Source organism: Primulina tabacum, chromosome 8 (genome assembly GCF_025594145.1).
Source record: "Primulina tabacum isolate GXHZ01 chromosome 8, ASM2559414v2, whole genome shotgun sequence".
NCBI lineage: Eukaryota > Viridiplantae > Streptophyta > Magnoliopsida > Lamiales > Gesneriaceae > Primulina > Primulina tabacum.
In genome coordinates this window covers 24,913,413-24,934,217 of record NC_134557.1, presented here as the reverse complement: position 1 = coordinate 24,934,217, position 20,805 = coordinate 24,913,413, and the positions used below count along the sequence as shown (strand labels likewise).

Sequence of the window (20,805 nt, the reverse complement as noted above, 5' to 3'; positions counted from 1 at the left end):
TATGCTGAAAAATGGAAGGGCCGAATGGGGAAAGGGGCTGTTCTTGTTGATTATTTAAAAACCGATGAGCCATGGACCAAGCCACCAAAAGGGCGACTTAGTCACGTCCTAGACATGCTAGGGAAGTGATCCAACCATGGCTAAAGGCCCTTGGGGCAGCCAAGATCAGATCCACAACCCTTGACACAAAACTGAAATTTCGAATCACATTTCTGCACTTATGGGGAACTTGCTGTCATTTCGGTTTTCCAGCAAGCATGGGGCTGGTTTGAATGGACCAACATGGTCCTAATGCATCCTACTACATGTATACAAGTCGCCTTGGGAGCCTGGAGTCGATCCAATACCTGAAACCATCAAAACTCAGAAAAACGTGAAGCTTGCCATGAAGAGCCGAAATTCTGCATGTGTGTTCCAAAATATTTTGACATGTATCTCGGTTTTTGCTTGCTAAAACATGATCATGTACTGAAAAATAAATGATAATATGACTTGATTGAGGTTTGAAAGAAATCTAGACATGCCTGGTTTCGTTTCGAAAGAAAACGAAAAGAAGAGACGAGACGGCGCGGAGGAGACGGAGTGGCTTGCTTCTCTACCTTTCTTGGCTCTCGATTTTCTCCCTTTCTCCCTAGCTGTTATTCACGTTTTTTTCTACTGAAAAGGGGTCTTATTTTCGGTGGAGGTGGAGGGGGGAGTGATGGTTATGAAGGTGAGGAGAAGGGTGCACAAAAATAGGATCATATCAAGACCAAGTCTTCATGCATTTGAATTTTGAATTTTGAATTGCTATCAAATGATCTCTTGGGTGGTTCTAGACTATAGTGGCCGATTTTATCATGCCAAACAAGGGTTAGGATAGTGGTCTAGTATTAATTAATTAAGGTGGAAAAATAGCTAAAAGAATTAGCATGCTAATCAACCAAGAATGGGTCAAAGGTGAGTTGGCAAGTCCTAGTTTGTTCTTCTAGGGGTGTGGCCGAAAATGCATGATAAATGGTAGGAGGAAAATTGATTATCTAGTAATTTAATAACCCTTAAAAGCCTTACTAATCCTTTAATTAATTTAGTGAACTAACCCCTTAATTAAGTAACTTAAATGAGCTCATTTCTTAATCACCTCCAATAATTAAATTAAAATCCTCAACTAACTTAAATAATTCCTTAAACTTCTTTTTAACTTAAATGAACTTACTTGCTAGCTAAATTAACTTCTGGAAATATTTCTCAAATCTTAAATTCTATCTCAAAACTCCAACTCCAGTCCGGCCTCACTGAAATAACTGAAATGCTAAAAATCAAACTACTGAACTGAAATAATGAATAATTAACTTCAAATAAATGCATTTAAAATAATCATGCAATGAAGTCAATTAAATTTAAAAATCTAGAATTATGCATGGCTTATACGTCTACTGATTTACGGGTTCTACAAGTAGGTGGGAGATTTGTTACGTTCTTATTCACACTGGGATCCCTAGATAAGAGTCGAGTCAAGAGTAAGAGTTTAAGAGTTTAATTTAAAGCTTGATATCGCTTTATGTTTTCTTAGACTGTGATACATGTTTTATGCTTTTGTATATACTTGTATAAAACGCATGTATACATTGTTTACACTGGGAAATATGTTTCTCACCGGAGTTATCCGGCTGTTGTTGTGTTTGTATGTGTGCATGACAACAGGTAAGACATGATCAGGGTCGAGAAGAGCATGATAGATCGAGATTAGAGTGGTGATCCGGGCTTAGATGTAGAGCTGGTTGTTCAACACATGACATGTAGTTGATAAACACTAGTTTGTTATGACTTTGTTTTGTACAAGATTTGTACTTTTGATCATGTTGTAGTCATTGAACTTGATCTTGTGAATTATATAAAATGGAGCATAACTTGTTGTAGTATTTTGTACACTTGCGTATGAGATGCTCAACTTAAAAAAAAAAAACTCGACCTAGTTTATTTAATTTATCCACTTAATCCCAAATATCATTGAAGAAAATGAGTTAGCGTCCGTGTTCCCACAGTCTTTAGACTCACTAGGTGTGAATGATGCATGTGAGCATATTGATGAGAAGACGAAAGGCGCCGAAAACTAAGTAGGCGGAGCTGGATGTGCGCACGCTAACCCGATGACCATATTTTTCCGCACATTTATGTTTATGAGTTATGAGTGAACATGGATATCCTCTTACATTTTCGTTTTTACATGTCGATGGTTTGTCAGTATTTTTGCAGGCTTCTCATTTGAGTTATTTTAAACGACAGTCTAGGCTATTACGATTTCTCTTTTTTTAATTGCAATATTTTTACCAATAATTGAATATTTTTATTTTAATACGTGTGATTGTTAGCTGTTGTTGCATGCATGCATTTAATTGTATTTTCGAGTTTTAATAAAAAACATTTTGCAGTATTTTAATTAGTAGACGTTTCAGTTGATATCAGAGCAAAGTTCCTGTATAGGGTTGTGTCACCATCAACTTCAGCAGCTCAGTCTTCAAACCTCAAGTCTGTAAGTTTACATGTTTCAAATGTTTTGAATGGTTTGATTTTATTACCTGCACGTTTACACGATACATGTTTTTCAGTGATTTATATTATATGTTTAGCTATTTACATGATTTAAGGATAAATGTTTTAAAAAAACTAGATTAAATTGCATTATGTGTTACATTTAGAATTTGGACTATATTAAGATATTATGCCTACCCGACGCGCTCCCAGCACTGACAGATATGATGTTACTCCTAGAGGCGATAGAGGCCTTCCACCTCCACAACCGCCAGGAGACGCAGCAACCCAAGTCCTTGAGGCTACGTTTGGTAGTAGAGATTGGATAAATAAATGATTAGTAATCAGAGTGATTAAAAAATGAGAGATATGGATTAATAGTATAGTTGGATAAATAATATGGTGTTTGATATGATTTTAAAATGATTGATTATTTTTGTAAATTTTAATGTAATGACCTAAATGCCCCCATTGCTATTTAAATAAATATTGTTAAAATAATTAGATATCTAATTAAATATTTAAATATATGAGTTAGATGTTATAAAATAAACATAAATCTAGATAATAAAAATAAATTTGAGTGTACGCATTTATTGTTTATATTACAGTATTAGTCAATATTTTATTATTTGGGAGCAATTGAGACCCACGAGAATTTCTTCCTCATCCCCAATCCAAACCCTTACGTCCTCTGTCGCTGGTGTAATCTCATTCCGATTTATGATTTCATCCTCGTTGCTCCGCAAAGTTTGGTGGACGTGAACGATTGAAAAGGTGAATTTCTTGCAGACTAACTGCTGAAATGTTTTGTGCATACCTATATTTAATTTTTCTTCCACCAATTACAGGTCTTATACGATTTGAGGTTTTTTTTTTGTAACAGTCCTTCTTGTGCATCGTATTGTTTGTGTTCGTTCATCGGATTTCCCAAGGTTGTGACCGTGTTGTCCGGATTTAATATCGACGTCCGTGAAGATTACCAGCTACTTGTAAAACATATTTATCTCTAGAGATGGTGATGTCTTCTAATTCTATTTTCTTCAACAAATTTTTGTACGTAAATTATTCATTTGCGGATTCGCAAATGAGACCCTTTTTTTTTTATATTATCAGTCTTCTTTGTCGCTTATCTTTCTTACGATAATGTGTTCCCGAGCTAGTGCTAAAACATCTTTGAATGCAGCCTAAATACTATGTTGTTTTTGTTGGAAGAAAAGCTGGTGTATATGACAAGTGGTCTGAAGCAAACTCCGAAGTAAATAGATTTCCTGGGGATTGTTTCAAAGGGTAAGAGAGTAGGAAAGAGGCCAAGGAAGCATTTGATAGTTTTCTGAAAAAAACGTATGTAGAAACTTCATCCTCGCAGCCTAATCTGTCCAATTCAAACACGAATGATACTGGTGACAATGAACGTAAGGCTTGTAAGAAACTTGGTGATTTACTGAAGGCTATATCAGATTTAAGTCGTGAAAATCACAATCTAGCGAAGAGAATGGAGAAGAACTCCCAAGAGATAGCTATGTTGTTGGAGCAAATGGAACTGAGGGAGGAGTAAAAGATGACTTCTGATTAGGAACTTTACTTTTAGTATTTCCACGTAAGTATGTGTGGTACAACTTTGTTTAATTTTATTCAATGTGTGAAATATATCCTACAACTTTCTACTTAATTGTTTTGAAAATTAGATAATGCATCATTTTAAGTGAATTTACTTGTTTTTTGCAGATTAGTGGTGAAAGTGTCTGTATTAAATCCCGTGTGCGCCAAGAGGTGTACCAGCATGTAGACTTTGACAAACAACTGCGAATATGGTTGGTTTGTAAACATTATTAGTAAATGTAAATTTTTGCCAAAGTTATTTATGTCTAATATCTACCACCATGGGACCCTTCATTAAAATGTGATTTGCATATCTTCTTTGGAGTTGACCTACGTTTCTATACCATTTGAGGGAACAGGTTGAAAGACTAGTAATTACAACAAGTAGTTGGGTAAGTGTATGGTACATTAAATGTCTCTATTTAAATAACTCATGCAACTGAAGCTCGCATGTATATATCATCCAAAATCGTTTGTATGTGTGATCACTCTCGAAAACATGTCTGTTACTTATAACTTTGGTTCTGAAGATACTGTCACAAGCCCATACGTTATACCGCTGATTGATCTGTGTTCCGACGATGAAAGCAAAAAGAATCAGAACGATGAGAAGTGTGATGCTACTTGCAAGGGTGTTAAAATGCTTGAACCTGGCTCTGATTTGCCCAAGAAGAGGAAGAAAATGAAGTTATGTCACCCAATAATGGAGCGACAAAAGGCATGTAAAGAAGAAGATGACACCGACAAAAGTCCAAGTTCATCGTTGTAACACAGGTGAAGATTGCAAGATGAAAAAGGCCGGCCCTGGCGGATCGGCAATCCTCGTAATTGACCTCACCACTGACTGAAGTGGGTAGCAGGTTACAGTTATGAAAAAGTTTCGTTGTTTCCCCACTCTTTTGAATCCATTATGTAGTACTAACCCTTTTGACGCCATGTTAGTAGATTAGGCACGTTGGTTGTACAGTCTCCAACGGTGGGAAAAATCAGACTTTGTACCAACATTTTGTAAATTAACGTTGCAAAGTAATCCGAAAGTATTGTTATTAGCCTACAAATTCTTTGAATTTTGTTGGGAGCTTGTTGTTAATTTTTCTCTCCTTAACGTCATTCTCCCACAATCAACGTTAAACAATTGCATTTCCTTAATTCTATATTGTTTACACGATTGCGTTAATGTTTAGTATAATAAAAAGTTAGCACAATTTCTTCACATACCAACATAGTTAATTTCATCACTGAATAACATGTGTGAGAACGTACAACTACATATACAACTTCTTACAACAGCAAAATGTACTCACACATGGGACATATTACATTTGAACAATAACACATACCCGAAAAAAAGACTCGTACAATGCCCTTGATACAGAGTAAAAGCATAGAGGTGTTACATGTTCGATTCACAATTAATCATGTTCGCAAAAAACACATCTTCTTCACCCATTACTGTCCGCCCAAAATCCTATTCACCAAACAAATCTTGTCACGATGACCTAATCGTTGAAACAAAGCCAAGTCGTTGTGGTTGTTAAACAACAACTTAGCAGCAAGAACTTGCTCGTCCTCTGAAAGATGAGTCATCCCGTCCAACGCACTCAACACCTCATCTTGTGCATCTGAAAGCTTGTCCTCTGAATCAAGCTTCTTGATCAAATATGTCATTGTGTTTCTCGTTATGTCGGCAAGGTTTTTGATGGCTTCAACTATGGTATGTTCGTCGTCAGTAGTCTTCTTCCTTTCCTTAGTCTTCGAAGTTACACATTCCTTAGGTTTTGATGATGGCGTATTCGTATCAGATTTAGAGTCTTCAGCATCGTCTACCATGTTAAATGCAGGTGTGTCGGCAAGCCACGCAGCAGTAGGTAGTTCATTATCTATGTTGAGGACCTCATGAAGTGCATTCTCGAAATTGGTTGTGCGCTCACCAGTAGCACGATCATTTCCAAATATCTCACACTAGTCATGGTAATGTGTCCACTGCTTATGTCTCATTGAATGTAACGTTGGGTCGGTCTACGACAAATACAAGAATTAAAGAAGAAAAATCAACAATGTAATCATTATTAACTAAACAATAAAACCAATACCTTCACGAGTGCCTCCCATGTTTCGTCCGTCACATCCATTGTGTTATTAGAATCATTCCAACCCACACCACTTTTGCTTAGTAAGGTAACTAAAGCACTATATGTTTTCTTCCACACGTGGATCTTCGAGTTGATATGTGGATTTCCACGTAAGCTACTCCCGGGGATAGCTTCCTGCATTGCATTCTCCAACAGATTTAAATACCCAGCCTTAAATCCATTCTCACTTTTCCATCCCTTCGTTATGACATCTTTTAGTGCTTGGATTAGAACTTCTTCTTTTCGAGCATTCCAACTACGTCGTGTCTTCTCTTGTTTGTTGCTTCTACCGACAACACTCGCAGACGATGCTCCACTATCCATGTAGAGTTGATTGAGTTGTTTCTCTTCCTGTGTAAAAAAAAATAACCAACGTAATTCAACTGTGTCATACTATGTGACGAAGTAAAGACATATGGAAATATTGAAGCAAACTGTAGTGGCAAAAATTACATTGAACAATTATATAAAAGCACAAATATTGCATGCACAAAAGTGAATAATGTCACAAACTTGTAAAAATTAAAATATCAAAATCAATACAAAGAAATTGAAAGTACAGTATCAACTAAATAAAATGAAATACAAGCGAGTTAATTGTTCATGTTCCACATCGACATTGCAAACTCGTCTCTCCAAGCATCCCACCCAATTGAGGACTCCAAACTGTTAATGTAAGCATTTTGTGTGTCATTAACTGGGCTCCCAACATACTCTTCTACATTGTCCAATGGATCTTCATCCATTTGAGCTCGTATGAAATTGTGTAATAGAATGCAAGCCAAAATTATATGGTTCTGAACTTTTAGTGGGTAAAAAGAAGGACTTCGAAGGATGGCCCATCTTTTTTTCAACAAACCAAATGCTCTTTCAATTACGTTCCGAGCTTGAGAGTGTCTCCAATTGAACAACTCCTTGTAATCTTGTGGTCCGCAAGCACGATTGCCCCAAGCATCACGATGATACCTAACACGGCGATACGGAGTCAAGAAACCCTCAACATTTGCATATCCATTATCACATAGATAATAACAACCTGCGTTTTGGTAACATCAAAAATTACGAGTTTTACCAATCTTTGTAAGCGAATAATTTGTTTCAATTCTTGGTACAAAACGAAGAAAGAAAGCGAATGTTTAGAAATACAGATCAAACCTCGTGGAACTCTCAATGAATCATCCCTGCTTAGCGCATCTCTTAAAACTTGAGCATCTGCCGCGGATCCCTCCCAGCCCGTCAGAGCATAGATGAAATTCATATTGCGGTCACATACACCCAACACATTCACAGCAATAGTACCTTTTCGATTTCTGTATCTTGCTTTTTCTCGGCAAGGTACATGTACACCGACATGGGTTCAATCCAATGCTCTGAGGCAACCCTGTAAGCAATGTGTAAATAACCTTTATATTATCGAACCACATATTAAGGAAACAAAAGTTCGATAAATAACAATGAAAATGTGGTGTTACCTTAAAACACCTCCATGTTTCATTTCTACAATCATCATTGACAGGAGACGGCTTCACAAGGAGTAGTGGATGTAACTTTAACAACGCTTTAAGAACATCATGAAAATGAGCACTAACTATCTGTCCACTACGTATGTAATCATGCCCAGCAACACGATTCTTTTTATGATGTGCCAATATAGACAAGAACATGGCCACTTTCTCCTCGACTCGTACGTATCTTGAGTCAGATAACCCGCTTACGTTTGTTAACAAATAACAGAGTCGTGCAAACGCGCTACGATTCATCCTTAAGTTAGTCAGACATTGGATATCTCCGACTTCAATAATCCTATGCAAATTGGTCAATTGAGCATGGACCCTTTCGATCATGCTGTACGAAGCAGCTTGTCTTCGACGGACACCACGGGTAATTGAGACCATTCGTGTATGCTCTCGTATTAGGAGACATAACATCACAAAAGAGCGACAGAACATATGGTAGACCAGCGGAAGGATTACAAGTTTACTACCGTGCTCCATGTAATCAGTAAAGTCAACAGAAAACTAGAAATTTAAGTCTGATTAACAAACAAATGACAGGAACATTGTAAACTAACAAATGTGATTTCATGGATACGCGATTAGAGGACATAGGATGTTAACCAAAATCAAAATACACAATGAAAATTTGTATTTATATTTTTAGTGAAAAAAAATTCAAAAAAAATTCGGTTAAAAAATGTAAATTTAAAACTAAAATTCTAGTTTAAAAAAACAGAATTACGAACTCTTATTTAATTACTGATTACTTAAGAAAATAAAGGAAAATACTTTCTTTCACTCTCCTAGCGAAATGCCCAAAACGTAGCTTCAAAAATTATGGGGGAAATTCACAACTAACCCAACCTCACTTCCGTAGCATAGCACAAGCTTCCTTACGGTCACAGATAGAAAGAAATTAAACGAAAATTCAGTAGCAATCATTATCAGTTCACGAATAAGAAGCGGGAAAATGAAGTATTTCGCCCAAAAAAACCCATACAACATTTACCTCCACACACGGATGCTTACAAAACTGCCACAGAAGACAGAAATGTACTTCACCCTTCAACATTTTCGCAGCCTGAACAAATACGAGAGGACGCCATTGAAGAGAGATGAGAAGAGTTCGGTCTTGTTGGTTGTTGAGATAAAGGTGTTGACAAGAGTTTGGTCTTTAAAGTTGGTGAGAGAAAGGGTAATTTCGGTAGGGGCTGCTGAAATAGGTATTCCTGTTCATTTCAGGATTGTTTATACCACCAAAAAGTTGAAACTAATGTCTCTTCTTTTCATGCCCCTACATTGACTCTATCACGGGCTGGAAGATATCAATGGTTCAATAAAAAACCAATCAAAAAACGGATTATATATTAATCCTTCCTTAATCCTACAATAGTCAATACTACCAAACGTACCGTGAGGATATTGCTAGATTGATGGAGCAGGTACAACAGGCTCCGAGGCCTCAGACAGACATTTATGAGCAGTTCAAACGGCTAAACCCGAAGGAGTTCGAGGGTACTACTGATCCGTTCTTAGCAGAGGGTTGGATCCGATCACTATAGCTTCAATTTCAGTATCTAGACATGAGAGACAGAAATCGGGTCAGGTGCTCCATGTACATGCTGAGGGATGATGCAACCCTTTGGTGGGATGTAGCAGCGCACGGGGTAAACTTGGCTACCCCTGCATGAGATCAATTCAAGGATATATTCTACAACAAATACTTTCTATCTGAGGTCAGGAGATGCCTGATGAGAAAGTGTATGAGTCTCCGACAAGGGGACTTGTCTGTGGCAGAGTTTATCAGGAAGTTTGACAGGGGCTTTCACTTTGTGCCCCTTATTGCGAGGGATGCCGCTCAAAACCCACTTTACGTCGGGATGTTATGCTGATGAAACCGGTGAGTTATGATGAGGCCACCGCTTGTGCTTTTCTGGCGGAACTGGAAATCAGGGATAACGACTCCGAGATGCAGCGGAAGAGGCATCAGACCTAGTCTAGCTCGCGGCCACATAAGAGACGGTTCACCAGGCCACCGAAGCAACATGGGCAGCAGAAGCCCCAAGGTCAGTTCCAGAAGCTCGGACAATAGAGGCCACCACAGGCACCAGGGGCACCTAAGCCGGAGGAGAGGCAGCCATGTAAAGCTGTGGGGACCCAAACCTAATTCGTCTTCTTAATCATTATTAGGATCAATTATATAATCTGGGTCTAAATTTTTTTTTAAAATACATAAGTGCGGAACATAATGAAATCAGTCTGATATAAATATCAACAATAATGTACAAGTCCTGTACAAAGTACATTTATTTCAAACTAATGTTCAGTCACTACATCAAGTACTGAAAACCCATCTACTCTATGTCCGGATCTCCACGCTAAACTTGAATCTTTCATCCTCTTCGTGACCCTGATCCTGTCCCATCTGTTGTCATGCACACATACAAACACAACAACAGCCGGATAACTCCGGTGAGAAATACATCCCAGTATAAACAATGTATACATGCAATCATATAAACAGATATAAAAGCATGAACAAATATCAAGAGCATGTATCATAATCTGAAAGACATGAATCAATATAAAGCTGTAAATAAACTCTGAACTCGTCATCTCAAACTCGACTCATCTATAATCTAGGGATCCCGGTTCCTGGACATTGGCATACTATATCGAATCTCTGCAATAGAAGTCAGTCCGCTCCTACGCAACATTGATATAACATGCAGTGTCTTTGCACATCCGCCAAAGACTTGGCACCTCCGCCAATGACTAGGCACATCCGTCCATGACTCGACACGTGCTTTGCTATAAATCAATAGAATAAGCGTATCAATCTCATGAATTTCAAACATCAACGCAATGAAATAAAGTATGTGGTTTTGGGAAACTCAAGTCAAATCAAACTCGAGTCGTATCCTCCCGGTTCGACATTGATTTATACCTTTCTTTTCTCGGTCTGACAAAGTCGAAGTCTCGAATTCGAATCTATCAAAACTCAATCTCGCAATGACAATATCGAGGAGTACAATATCAATATACTATTCAAATCAATACTGAATATAATCAGAACTCAATCAAATTCTGTTTCAACGGCATAACCGCACAATCTCAATATACCCACCAATACAATTACCAACAGATATCAAGCTCAACTCATAATCGATAACAAACTCAATCTGATATCAAATCTGTATAATCTCAATCAAATTCAATCTGGAAATGATAACAATTTCATACGATATCCGTTCTTTGATCCGACTTCGATTATACGATAACAACAATCTCAGGAACACATAATAATAATCATATCATGATTCCTTTCATATCAGATTTTCAATCATATCAAAACATAATAAAACTTACGTTCAGTTGAAGCTCTCGTCGATAGAAACACAGTACTGAAGTCGGATTGAAAATCAGACGGATGGATTTTGCAAAAATCGCAAATCTACGATTCAAGGAACTTGGCCAATTCTCTGGAGCTTCTTCCGTTTCTCTTTTTCCTTCTTAAGCAACTGAATGAAGAATATATGTATATCCTACATGTTCAAAGCCATGTGGCTTAATCTTCAAGTTACACGTCTCGCGCATATGCACGACCCTCATCGGCGCACATGTGCGTGACACTCTGTCTCAGCATTTCAATTTCCACCGCTCGTGCATATGCGCGTCCTCTCGTGGCACATATGTGCGAGGTTCTCTGCCTACCTCGCGCATATGCGCCCGGCTGGGTCGCGCATATGCGCGAGGCTCATTCCTCGCACATAATTCCAGTCTTCTTTTCGTCTTTCCCGGTCCGATCCGTTCTTTCTATAATCACCTCAATTATCAACAAATCATTTCCGATTACAATAATCAAAATCTCGGGCATTACACAAGCAGTGCAACCGGTTCCACTTCGGCAAGTGTATGTGGGGGACCTTCAAATGCTTCATATGCAAGGAAGAGGGCCACAATGAACCTGACCTACCTAGGAACAAAGGCCCCACTACTGGCAGTGCCTATGTTGTAGAACCCGTAAACCAGACTACGTATAAGTCATGCATAATTTCTAGCATTTAAAGTAAAATGATTTTTTTTATTATTATTGCATGAGTATTTATTCTTTCCCTTAAATCTAATTAGTTTATGCAGTAGTTTAATTTTTATCTTTTCAGTTAATTCAGTGAGGCCGGACTGGAGTTGGAGTTTTGAGATAAAATGTAAGATTTAAAAATCATTCCCATAATTTATTTTAGCTAGCTAATAAGTTAATTTAAGTTAAAAGAAGGTTTAAGGAATTATTTAAGTAACTTGAGGTAAGTAAGAAATAAGTTCATTTAAGTTTCATAATTAATTTGTTAATTCACTAAATTATTTAAAGGATAGGTAAGGCTCTAAAGGTTTAAAATACACTAACTAAACAATATTTCCCCTCCATTTATTAGATTAATTTCGGTCACCCCTTAAGTGAGATAACATTTCTTTGACAACTCACAACCTTTGACCCTTTCCTTGTCATTTCTTAGCATGACAATCCTTTCATTTATTAACCACCATTAATTAATAATTGATCATTATCCTAGCTTTGAGATGACATGAAGAATCGGTCATACTCCAACTATCCCTCCAAAAATCATTTTGATATCAAACCATTTCAAATTCAAATGAGAGAAAGGCTTGGTCTTGCCATCCCTTTTATATTGCAACTCCCTCCATCTCTCCTAACCATCATTCCCCCCCCCCCCCCCCCTCACCACCGAAATTCAGAGGAAAAACCAGAGAGAAATCGTGAGGTAGCCATAGAAAATAGGAGAGAAAAATCGAGTAGAAGCAAGAAATAGAACATCACTCCGCCTCCTCCGCGCCGCGTCGTCGTTTCGTTCGTTTTTCTTTCATAACGAACCAAGGTATGTGTATATTCCCCTTGCTCTTTAATCAAGTCATATTAAATTTTTAAATATTATATGATCATCATTTCCATGGCATAACCGAATTTGGATACAAATTTTCAAAGAAAAATCTGCACAGAATTTTTGTTCCCCTCTTGTGCTTCACGGGTTGCATTGTTTCAATGGTTTCAGGGTATGGTTCGATTCCAGGCTTCCAAGGCTTCTCCTAGGAAAATACTAGGACATGTTAGGAACACATTTGTCCATTGGTTTGAGTCCTATGCAAGCCAAAATCCAGAGATGACAGCAACACCCCCTTAAGTGTCATATTGTGTTCGATTTTTTTAAGTTGCTGTCCAAAGAGGAGAGTTGCTGATCTTGGCTGCCCTAGGGGCCTAAAGCCATGGTTAGAACACCTCCCTATCATGTCTAAGACGTGACCAAGTTGCCCTTTTGTGGCTTGGTCCATGGTGAATCGGTTTTCAAATCAAAAGAAACAAGAACAGCCCACGGCCCCTTCCCCTTATTGCATGTGTTGTTCGGTTTTTAGGTTGTGGTGTGGATCTTGGTTGGCCTCTGGCCCTTAGCCATGGTTCATACCATACCCCTTGATATCTAGTTTGTGCCATGGTCAATCAGATGACCACTGGAATGATCCATGACAGCAAAACGATAGCATTACCACACGCGTGCAGCTTGTTGCTCTCGGCTGGGAGTATGGTCGCTTTTCTGGTGTAGTTCGAATTGTGGCTGGCCTAGGTCCCTTAGCCATGGTTCAAATCATCTCTTAGGATGTTGGGAAGAGGCTCTGGTCAGTGTTGCAAGCCCCAATGGCGGGTAGTCTCGAAAACGACGCAAGGAAACGAAGGCGCTGCTGCTGTATTTTGTGGACAGCAAGTGGTGCGTCGGTTCAGAGGTGTATTTCGGGTTCTTGTTTGGATTTTAGCCTATGGCCTTGGACTGGACAGTACCTCATCAAGTTGGAAAGGTTGTGTTTTTGGCCGTTTGTGATTCGGATCATTTTAGAGGTCTTACGAGGAATTTCAGTGCGATGTGCCAAATTGACTCTCGAAAGAGCGTTTCATGCTTTGGCCTCCATTCACCAAAAATTTCGGCCCTTACCATTTTAGGAGCATTATTTCATCATTTTTAAGTGTAATTTAATCATGACTAAATGATGGTTCGGTGTTGGTTCGGTTTGGCACGGAGTCATGATTAAATACGAAGTCGTTGGGCGTAATTGTCTCGTTTTTGGATTCAATTACAAAGTTTGGTCAAGAAAATCATTTGCATATTTTTCATGTTAAATTTAGGTCGCAGCGAGCCTGGGAACGATCCAACTCAAGTGGTAAAATAATACAGGATATTTAATTATGCCATTTAATTATATTACGTGCATAAAAATATAAAATATTCATTTTTGAGATTTATGCAATATTGCTTGTGGCCATTTCACTATCATGGGATTATTGCATCACCCGGTCGTCAGTTACCGGTTCAGTTCAGTTCCGTTCCACCCACTATACTGCGGCATTAGTCTGATCAGACGATTATTACTTCACCCGATCGTCAGTTACCAGTCAGTTCAGTTCAGTTCAGTGCAGGGGCCACTTGCGTAGAACATAATCTCAACAGAAAATTTATGACATGTTATTTTATGACAGGGCTCGATTGAGCAAACATTTCACTTATGATTTTCAGTCAGTTATGCACGTATTATAATTGCTCATGATAAGTTATTTTTACGTTATGCCTCATGACATGATATTTTATCCCATGCCATTTTATTATATTATTTACTCGTTATTTACAATATATGCATGTTGAATCTTTAAACTCACTAGACTTGATTGTTGTAGGTACTGATGAGGTCGGGACCGAGGGCGGGGACCAGTGAGCTTGCTTGGGTCGGCAGTAGTGGAACCCGAGGACCTCATTTACGACATTTACAATTTTTATGCTCAAACATTTTTATCAGTTGTTGGATTACTTTAAATTTGTTATTTTGCGAACAATAATTTCTTCCGCTGCTATTTTGAACATTTAACTTGATTTATCAGTTTATTTTGGTGAATGAGGCATTTTAATTATTTTAAAAAGAAAATTTTAAATTTTTCCGCAAATTTTCAAACATGAATTTTTGGGCCATTATAGCTTGTATCAGAGCAATGGTTCTGTAAAGGGTTGTACTACTACTTACCACGAGAAGCTCATGAAGGTCACGTATTCGGTCTGTAAGTTTTACATTTACCCATTTCGTTTACATCATGAAATATTTTAACAGCATGTTTTCATGAAATATTTTACGTCCAGATTTTTATTGTTCAGTATTTAAATTTAAATAAATTATAGAATTATGCATGTTAGTTACGTATGGGTTATGTATGGAACAGTATGTCCCCTAGACGCATCCTCGAGCGCACTAGAGAGGATGAGACTCGCCAGGAGGACGGCATGAACAAGAGGCAGGAGAGGGACTTACCACCTCCACCTCCACCTGACATGAATGCCCAGATGCTAGCTGGGATAACTCAATTCTTCGCACAGTTTGCGGGGAACCATGCTTTGGCAGCCAGGCCGACAGGGACTGTGGGGACCCGGACGCTAATTCATTCCTTAATCGTCTTTAGGAATAATTCAAATAATTATAATAAAGAGGGTCTAAATATTTTTTTTAAAATACAAAGCGGAAACGTAATGTAATTCAATTCAAATTACATATTAAACATAAACATATAAATCTTGTATTATCTACAAGAATTCAACTAGGTTCAACTATATATTAGTGTTGAATCCTAAGTTGCTTCGATGCCCGGATCTCCACGCTATCTAGTCCAGCCTCGTTCTCCTCTTGACCCTGATCCTATCCCACCCGTTGCCATGCACACATACAAACAAGACAACAGCCGGATAACTCCGGTGAGAATTACATTCTCAGTATAAATCATGTATACATGCAATCGTAAAGACAATATAAAAGCATATAACATATATTTCTAACATGTATTCAAATCAGAATATAAATCCATATCAAGAATAAATCCTATTCTAAACATGTACCATCATCAGGAACATAAATCAATATGTAGCATATTCAGGAACATAATCAACATATCTCAATATAAACTGTCAATTAGACTCATGACTCCACATTTAAGACTAGACTCAATCCTATTCTAGGGATCCCGGTTTCCAGAAGTTAGCATTCCCATATCGACCAACAGTAATAGAAAAGACTCCAGTTCTATCCACGTCGATAGGGTATCGATCACCAGTAATAGAAGAAATACGAATTCTATCCACATCGATATGGTATCGATCACCAGTAATAGAAGAAGCTCGTATTCTATCCACATCGGTATAGTATCGATCACCAGTAATAGAAAGAACTCCGATTCTATCCACATCGATATAATATCGATCACCAGTAATAGAAGAAGTTATGATTCTATCCACATCGATACGGTACCGATCACCAGTAATAGAAGAAGCTCCAATTCTATCCACATTGATATAATATCGATCATCAGTAATAGAAGAAGTTATAATTCTATCCACATCGATAGCCAAACATCCGGTGACAGACTTTGGCACAATCGCCAATACACTATCTTGTGACATCGTGCAATGTGCCCGTGGCGATCCCACCACTATCAGGCACTTCTGTCACAAGACTACTCGTCTAATACTTGCTATCTATCAATCAAGAAAACAAGTATATCAATCAAATCAATACAATAAGGTAAAGTATGTGATTTAGGGAAACTCGAGCCAAACCTCACTCGAGTTGTGCAATCCCAACTCAACATTAATTTATACCTTTATCTTCTCGGTCCGACGAAGACGAAGTCCTGCATTCAATCCTGTCCATTCTCAATCTGGTAATAACAATACCGAACAGACACAATATCAGTATATAACTCAGTTCAAAACCTGTTCTGATTAATACTAAAATCAAAACATAATCTGATCAATGCCCATCGACATATGATATCACAATACCATCTCAATCAATACCGAATCTGATCAATATCAATCAACTGATGTTTCGACGGCATAAAATACAGTCTCGACACCCCATATATAATACCAGAACTCATAATCAATATCGGTGCAATTCATAATTTCAATAACAACACCAATCTGATATCGAATCTTAATCCAATCCAATCCAAAAATCATAACAATTCCATAATCAGTCCGTTCTTTAATCTGACTTTGATTCTATGATGTCTAACATGTCAAGAACATCATATATGACGGGTATTCAATTCCAACAACATCATAATTTCAGAACATGTCTAAACGTAACGAAACTTACGTCCAGTTGTAGCCTGCGTTGATAGGAACACGGTACTGAAGTCGGATTACAATTCGGACGGGCGGATCTTTCACAAAAGGCGTAAGGATTTTTGGCAAACTTCCTCGACCCTTTTCTCGTTTCTTCTTGCCAAATTTATGTTTGTATGTATATATATATATATATATACATAACTCGTGCATGATAGAAACGTGGCATGTTCTTGTTCTGCATGACTCGCGCATATGCGCGACCTCAACCGGCGCATATGCGCGAGACCTACTGGTCTCGATGCGCTGCTTCACAACTTCTGGCGCATATGCGCGCCTCAACTCCGCGCATATGCGCCAAAGGTTCTGTCTCAAAACTTTGGCTACAGAACTACTCGCGCATATGTGCGCACACAAGTCGCGTATATGCGCGAGACCTTCTGGTCACGCACCACTCTTTCCGCACAACTCGCGCATATGCGCTCCTCCATCCGGCGCATATGCGCCAACTGCTCTGCCATGCTCGCGCATGTCCGCGCATTCCAGCCGCGCATGTGCGCGAGTACACACCTTTGCACATATATTCACGTCTTTTCTCGTCTTTCCCGGTCCACTCCGTTCCGTCTATAATTACTTCAATTAATCAAGAAATCATCCCAGAATAATCTCAGATTACGGTAAATACACCCAAATCAGTTCAGATTACGGTAATCAAATTCTCGGGCCTTACATTTCTCCCCCTCTAAGATATGATTTCGTCCTCGAAATCACAGACAATCAAATCAGATAAAGAAGGAATGTATACGAGAGGTTACTTCAGAAAATTCATTCTATCAAACCATTCTGATAAAATTACTTGCAAATACTGGCTATACAACATCCGTATATACCAATCAACAGCTCATACCAAATCAATATCATCAGCTGTTATCAAATCTGTTTATCCCAGTCAAGGATTTACTCAATCTTTGGATTTAAATACCAATCGTCACCATCCGACGTCGGCATATTAAGTCGGTTCATTCGAAGCTGGTGTTCATCCTTTTCTGAATCAGCTTCATTTTCTTTATAAGATTTCTACTTTTATCAACTTCAATCTCAGATATCACCGTAATATCATTCTCATTCAGAGGAAATCCGCAGTACTCACTGTACAATACCCCGACTAGAGCTATCTCGATACTCATCTAATAGCTATTATTGTACAATAATTCATAAAGTGACAAGACATCAGGTCACTAGTGCTAAAATCCAGCACTACAGTTCCTGGATATCCTCCAGTATCTAGATAGTTCGCTCCGACTATCCGTCAATCTATAAACCATAGATATAACATCATGTTATACATTCTGCCAAAAGTACAAAATCAACCAAAATCACGGTATGATATAATTAACTCTGGCATTTAAAACGATTTGACCCCTTTTCTGACATATCTCTCAGTCATCTAGTCATACCAATACATCATCCTGTACAATATACATATGCAGATTTGAACAATCGTTCAGTCATAACCACATCTTGGTACATTCTCGGCACAATTTCGATAAGTCTATCACCATATCCATAGAAATGTACTCCTATTTCTATTCAGGAATCGATAATCTGTATAACCAATCTTCTGGTTTCTATCTTCCTGTCTTCATCTGTCAGCGATTTAGACATTTCAATACAAATTCTGACAAAACTGATTTCATTTGTTTACATCGAAACTGTCCGTTCGTATTATCACACATTTCTTGTTACTAGAATAATACGGAATCTACTACTGTGTGCCTCTGACAATACCTGTCATTTCAAATTCGAAATATCTGGCACAAACAAAGCAGCTAGTTATATAAAATAAAGCATCACCTACCTGGTATTCTGATTGACACACAGTTTTGACTATCGAAATCAAGTTCTGAACAATCGGATCACTATCTCAACTGTACTACCATCAATCAGTATACTATCTTCAGATATCACAGACTCTGAATACAATCTGTTGCAATCTGGATTCATAGCTGAACAATTCTGTATACAATAATCTAAGTTCCCAGAATATTCAATACAAATTTCAATTGTTCGATTCAATCAATCATACGCTGCGAATATATCCAGATCTCATAGATACAACGAGCATAAAGTCATCAGAACACTTCGGAACATAGGATTTATCAACCCATACACAGGACTGAAGTATTTTTCAGAGGAACACATAATCAGATGTAACTCTAACTTTCAGGCAGTAAATCTTCTAACTGACATTTCAATTCTTTCAATTCAATCAATATCATTCTGTACAGAAGTCTAAAATGAAATCCCTACCTGATATCAATTCAAGGCTGAAGTCACTCTCCCTGATATAAGACAAATCTGGAATTCATTTGGAACGACTACAGCAACTCTCCTGCTACTGACAAATCATTCCCAGATAGGCTCAACTTCAGTAATCAACTGAATACATAAGGAATTACTCCATTCTTTTCGATAATCATCGAATCATACATAATACGGATATCAAGGAATTCAAAATCGAGAATCCTTACCGTATATCAATCGTTCATCGGCCATTTCAGGTCCGAATCTTACCATCTCCTGGCAAGAATCTATAACAATTCTGTACTTGTTAGTATATTAATATCAATAATGTAATCAAAATCAGATAACACAAGTACAATACAATTTAATTCAATCTCATTCTCTTTTTACTGCAGTACACAATATATCACAGAACTCACTGATATCACTTCCTTTCTCCAAAAGGTACAAGGATCAATACTACAGTAATACAGACCCAGCAGGTACAACATATATCAATAAAACTCAGTCAAAGATAATCGTAGGGAATGCATTAGTATATATCAATACATATGCAACATAATCATAAAAGATTATTACCTGCCACTATATCATCACGTGTGTCCTGGGTCTGTTCCTCGATCACTACCACCAGATGATTCTGCTCCCTGAAATCTTCGGGAACCTTTCTGTGGACAGACTCTAGCAAAGTGTCCCTGCTGTTTACAGATATTGCACCTACCAGTCACTCCCTGGCACTGTTCCATGGGATGTCTCCCTCCGCAAGTCCTGCAATAAACTCCAGTATCACTCAGGCTAGAACAACTGGAGCTAGATGAACCGCTCCCTAACTTCTTGAACTGTTTCTTTCGAGCTTTCAACAAATCTTGCTTCCCACTCGTACTGCCACAATCAAATCGGAGAGGGGATTGCTGTGTCTGGGGTTGCATCGCACACACCCTTCCTAATTGTCTAATCAGACTCGCCTCCGCTCTCTTCGCTCTACTCAAGGCATCAGCAAAATGGTAAGGTCGCTGCATATTCATCAATGCAACTATCTCCGAGTTCAATCCTCTGATGAACTGATCCGCTACAACTTCATTATTCCCAGCTACATGAGGAGCAAAACGCAGTAGAGTAGAGAATTTAGCAACATACTCTTCAATATTCAGTTGACCTTGCCTCAAATTCTCAAATTCTACTTTCTTGTCCTCTTGGTACGAAACTGGGAAAAATCTTCGATAAAATTCAGTTCTGAATATTTCCCACGAAATCACTGTACCTCTCTGTTCTAACATTCTTTTACTTGTAATCCACCAACTCCTGGCGGCTTCTCGTAACTGCTTAGGCACCATTTTAACTCTCTGTTCATCTGTACAATCAAGTAAATCAAACAGTATTTCCATGTCATCAAACCAGTTCTCACAATCTTCAGACGTTTCGATACCACTCAGAATCGGAGGCTGAAATAACTGAAACTCCTTAAACTTTATTTCCATCTGAGTTTCTGACACATCTATCAGATCAGTCAAAGTCCTACCTCGTTCTGGAACTCTTCTAGGAGGAATATCTGATAATCACAGATGTTAGTAGTAACAGGAGACAATTCCGTCT

General features: G+C 38.2%; 1 protein-coding gene and 1 pseudogene across 1 annotated transcript; both read right to left on the bottom strand.

Annotated features, from left to right (window-relative positions):
• Window positions 1-5,544: 5,544 nt before the first annotated feature.
• On the bottom strand, window positions 5,545-9,120 carry LOC142554854 (uncharacterized). Its single transcript, XM_075665516.1, has 3 exons — window positions 8,751-9,120; window positions 6,207-6,596; window positions 5,545-6,132 (listed from the first exon to the last, which is right to left on the bottom strand). Exons 1-3 carry the CDS (start codon window positions 8,811-8,813, stop codon window positions 6,076-6,078), a joined length of 510 nt encoding a protein of 169 aa, XP_075521631.1. The 5' UTR covers window positions 8,814-9,120; the 3' UTR covers window positions 5,545-6,075.
• Window positions 6,756-8,363, bottom strand: LOC142554853 (uncharacterized; annotated as a pseudogene).
• Window positions 9,121-20,805: the final 11,685 nt, after the last annotated feature.

What these genes read in the sequence shown, in the direction of transcription:
- LOC142554854 (XM_075665516.1), bottom strand. Translation starts at nt 8,813, where the DNA reads ATGTTGAAGGGTGAAGTACATTTCTGTCTTCTGTGGCAGTTTTGTAAG. An exon ending in GTAAGCATCCGTGTGTGGAG is followed by an intron (nt 6,597 to 8,750) that starts GTAAATGTTGTA and finishes TTTTTTACACAG; the next exon opens with GAAGAGAAACAACTCAATCA. An exon ending in CATGGGAGGCACTCGTGAAG is followed by an intron (nt 6,133 to 6,206) that starts GTATTGGTTTTA and finishes TATTTGTCGTAG; the next exon opens with ACCGACCCAACGTTACATTC.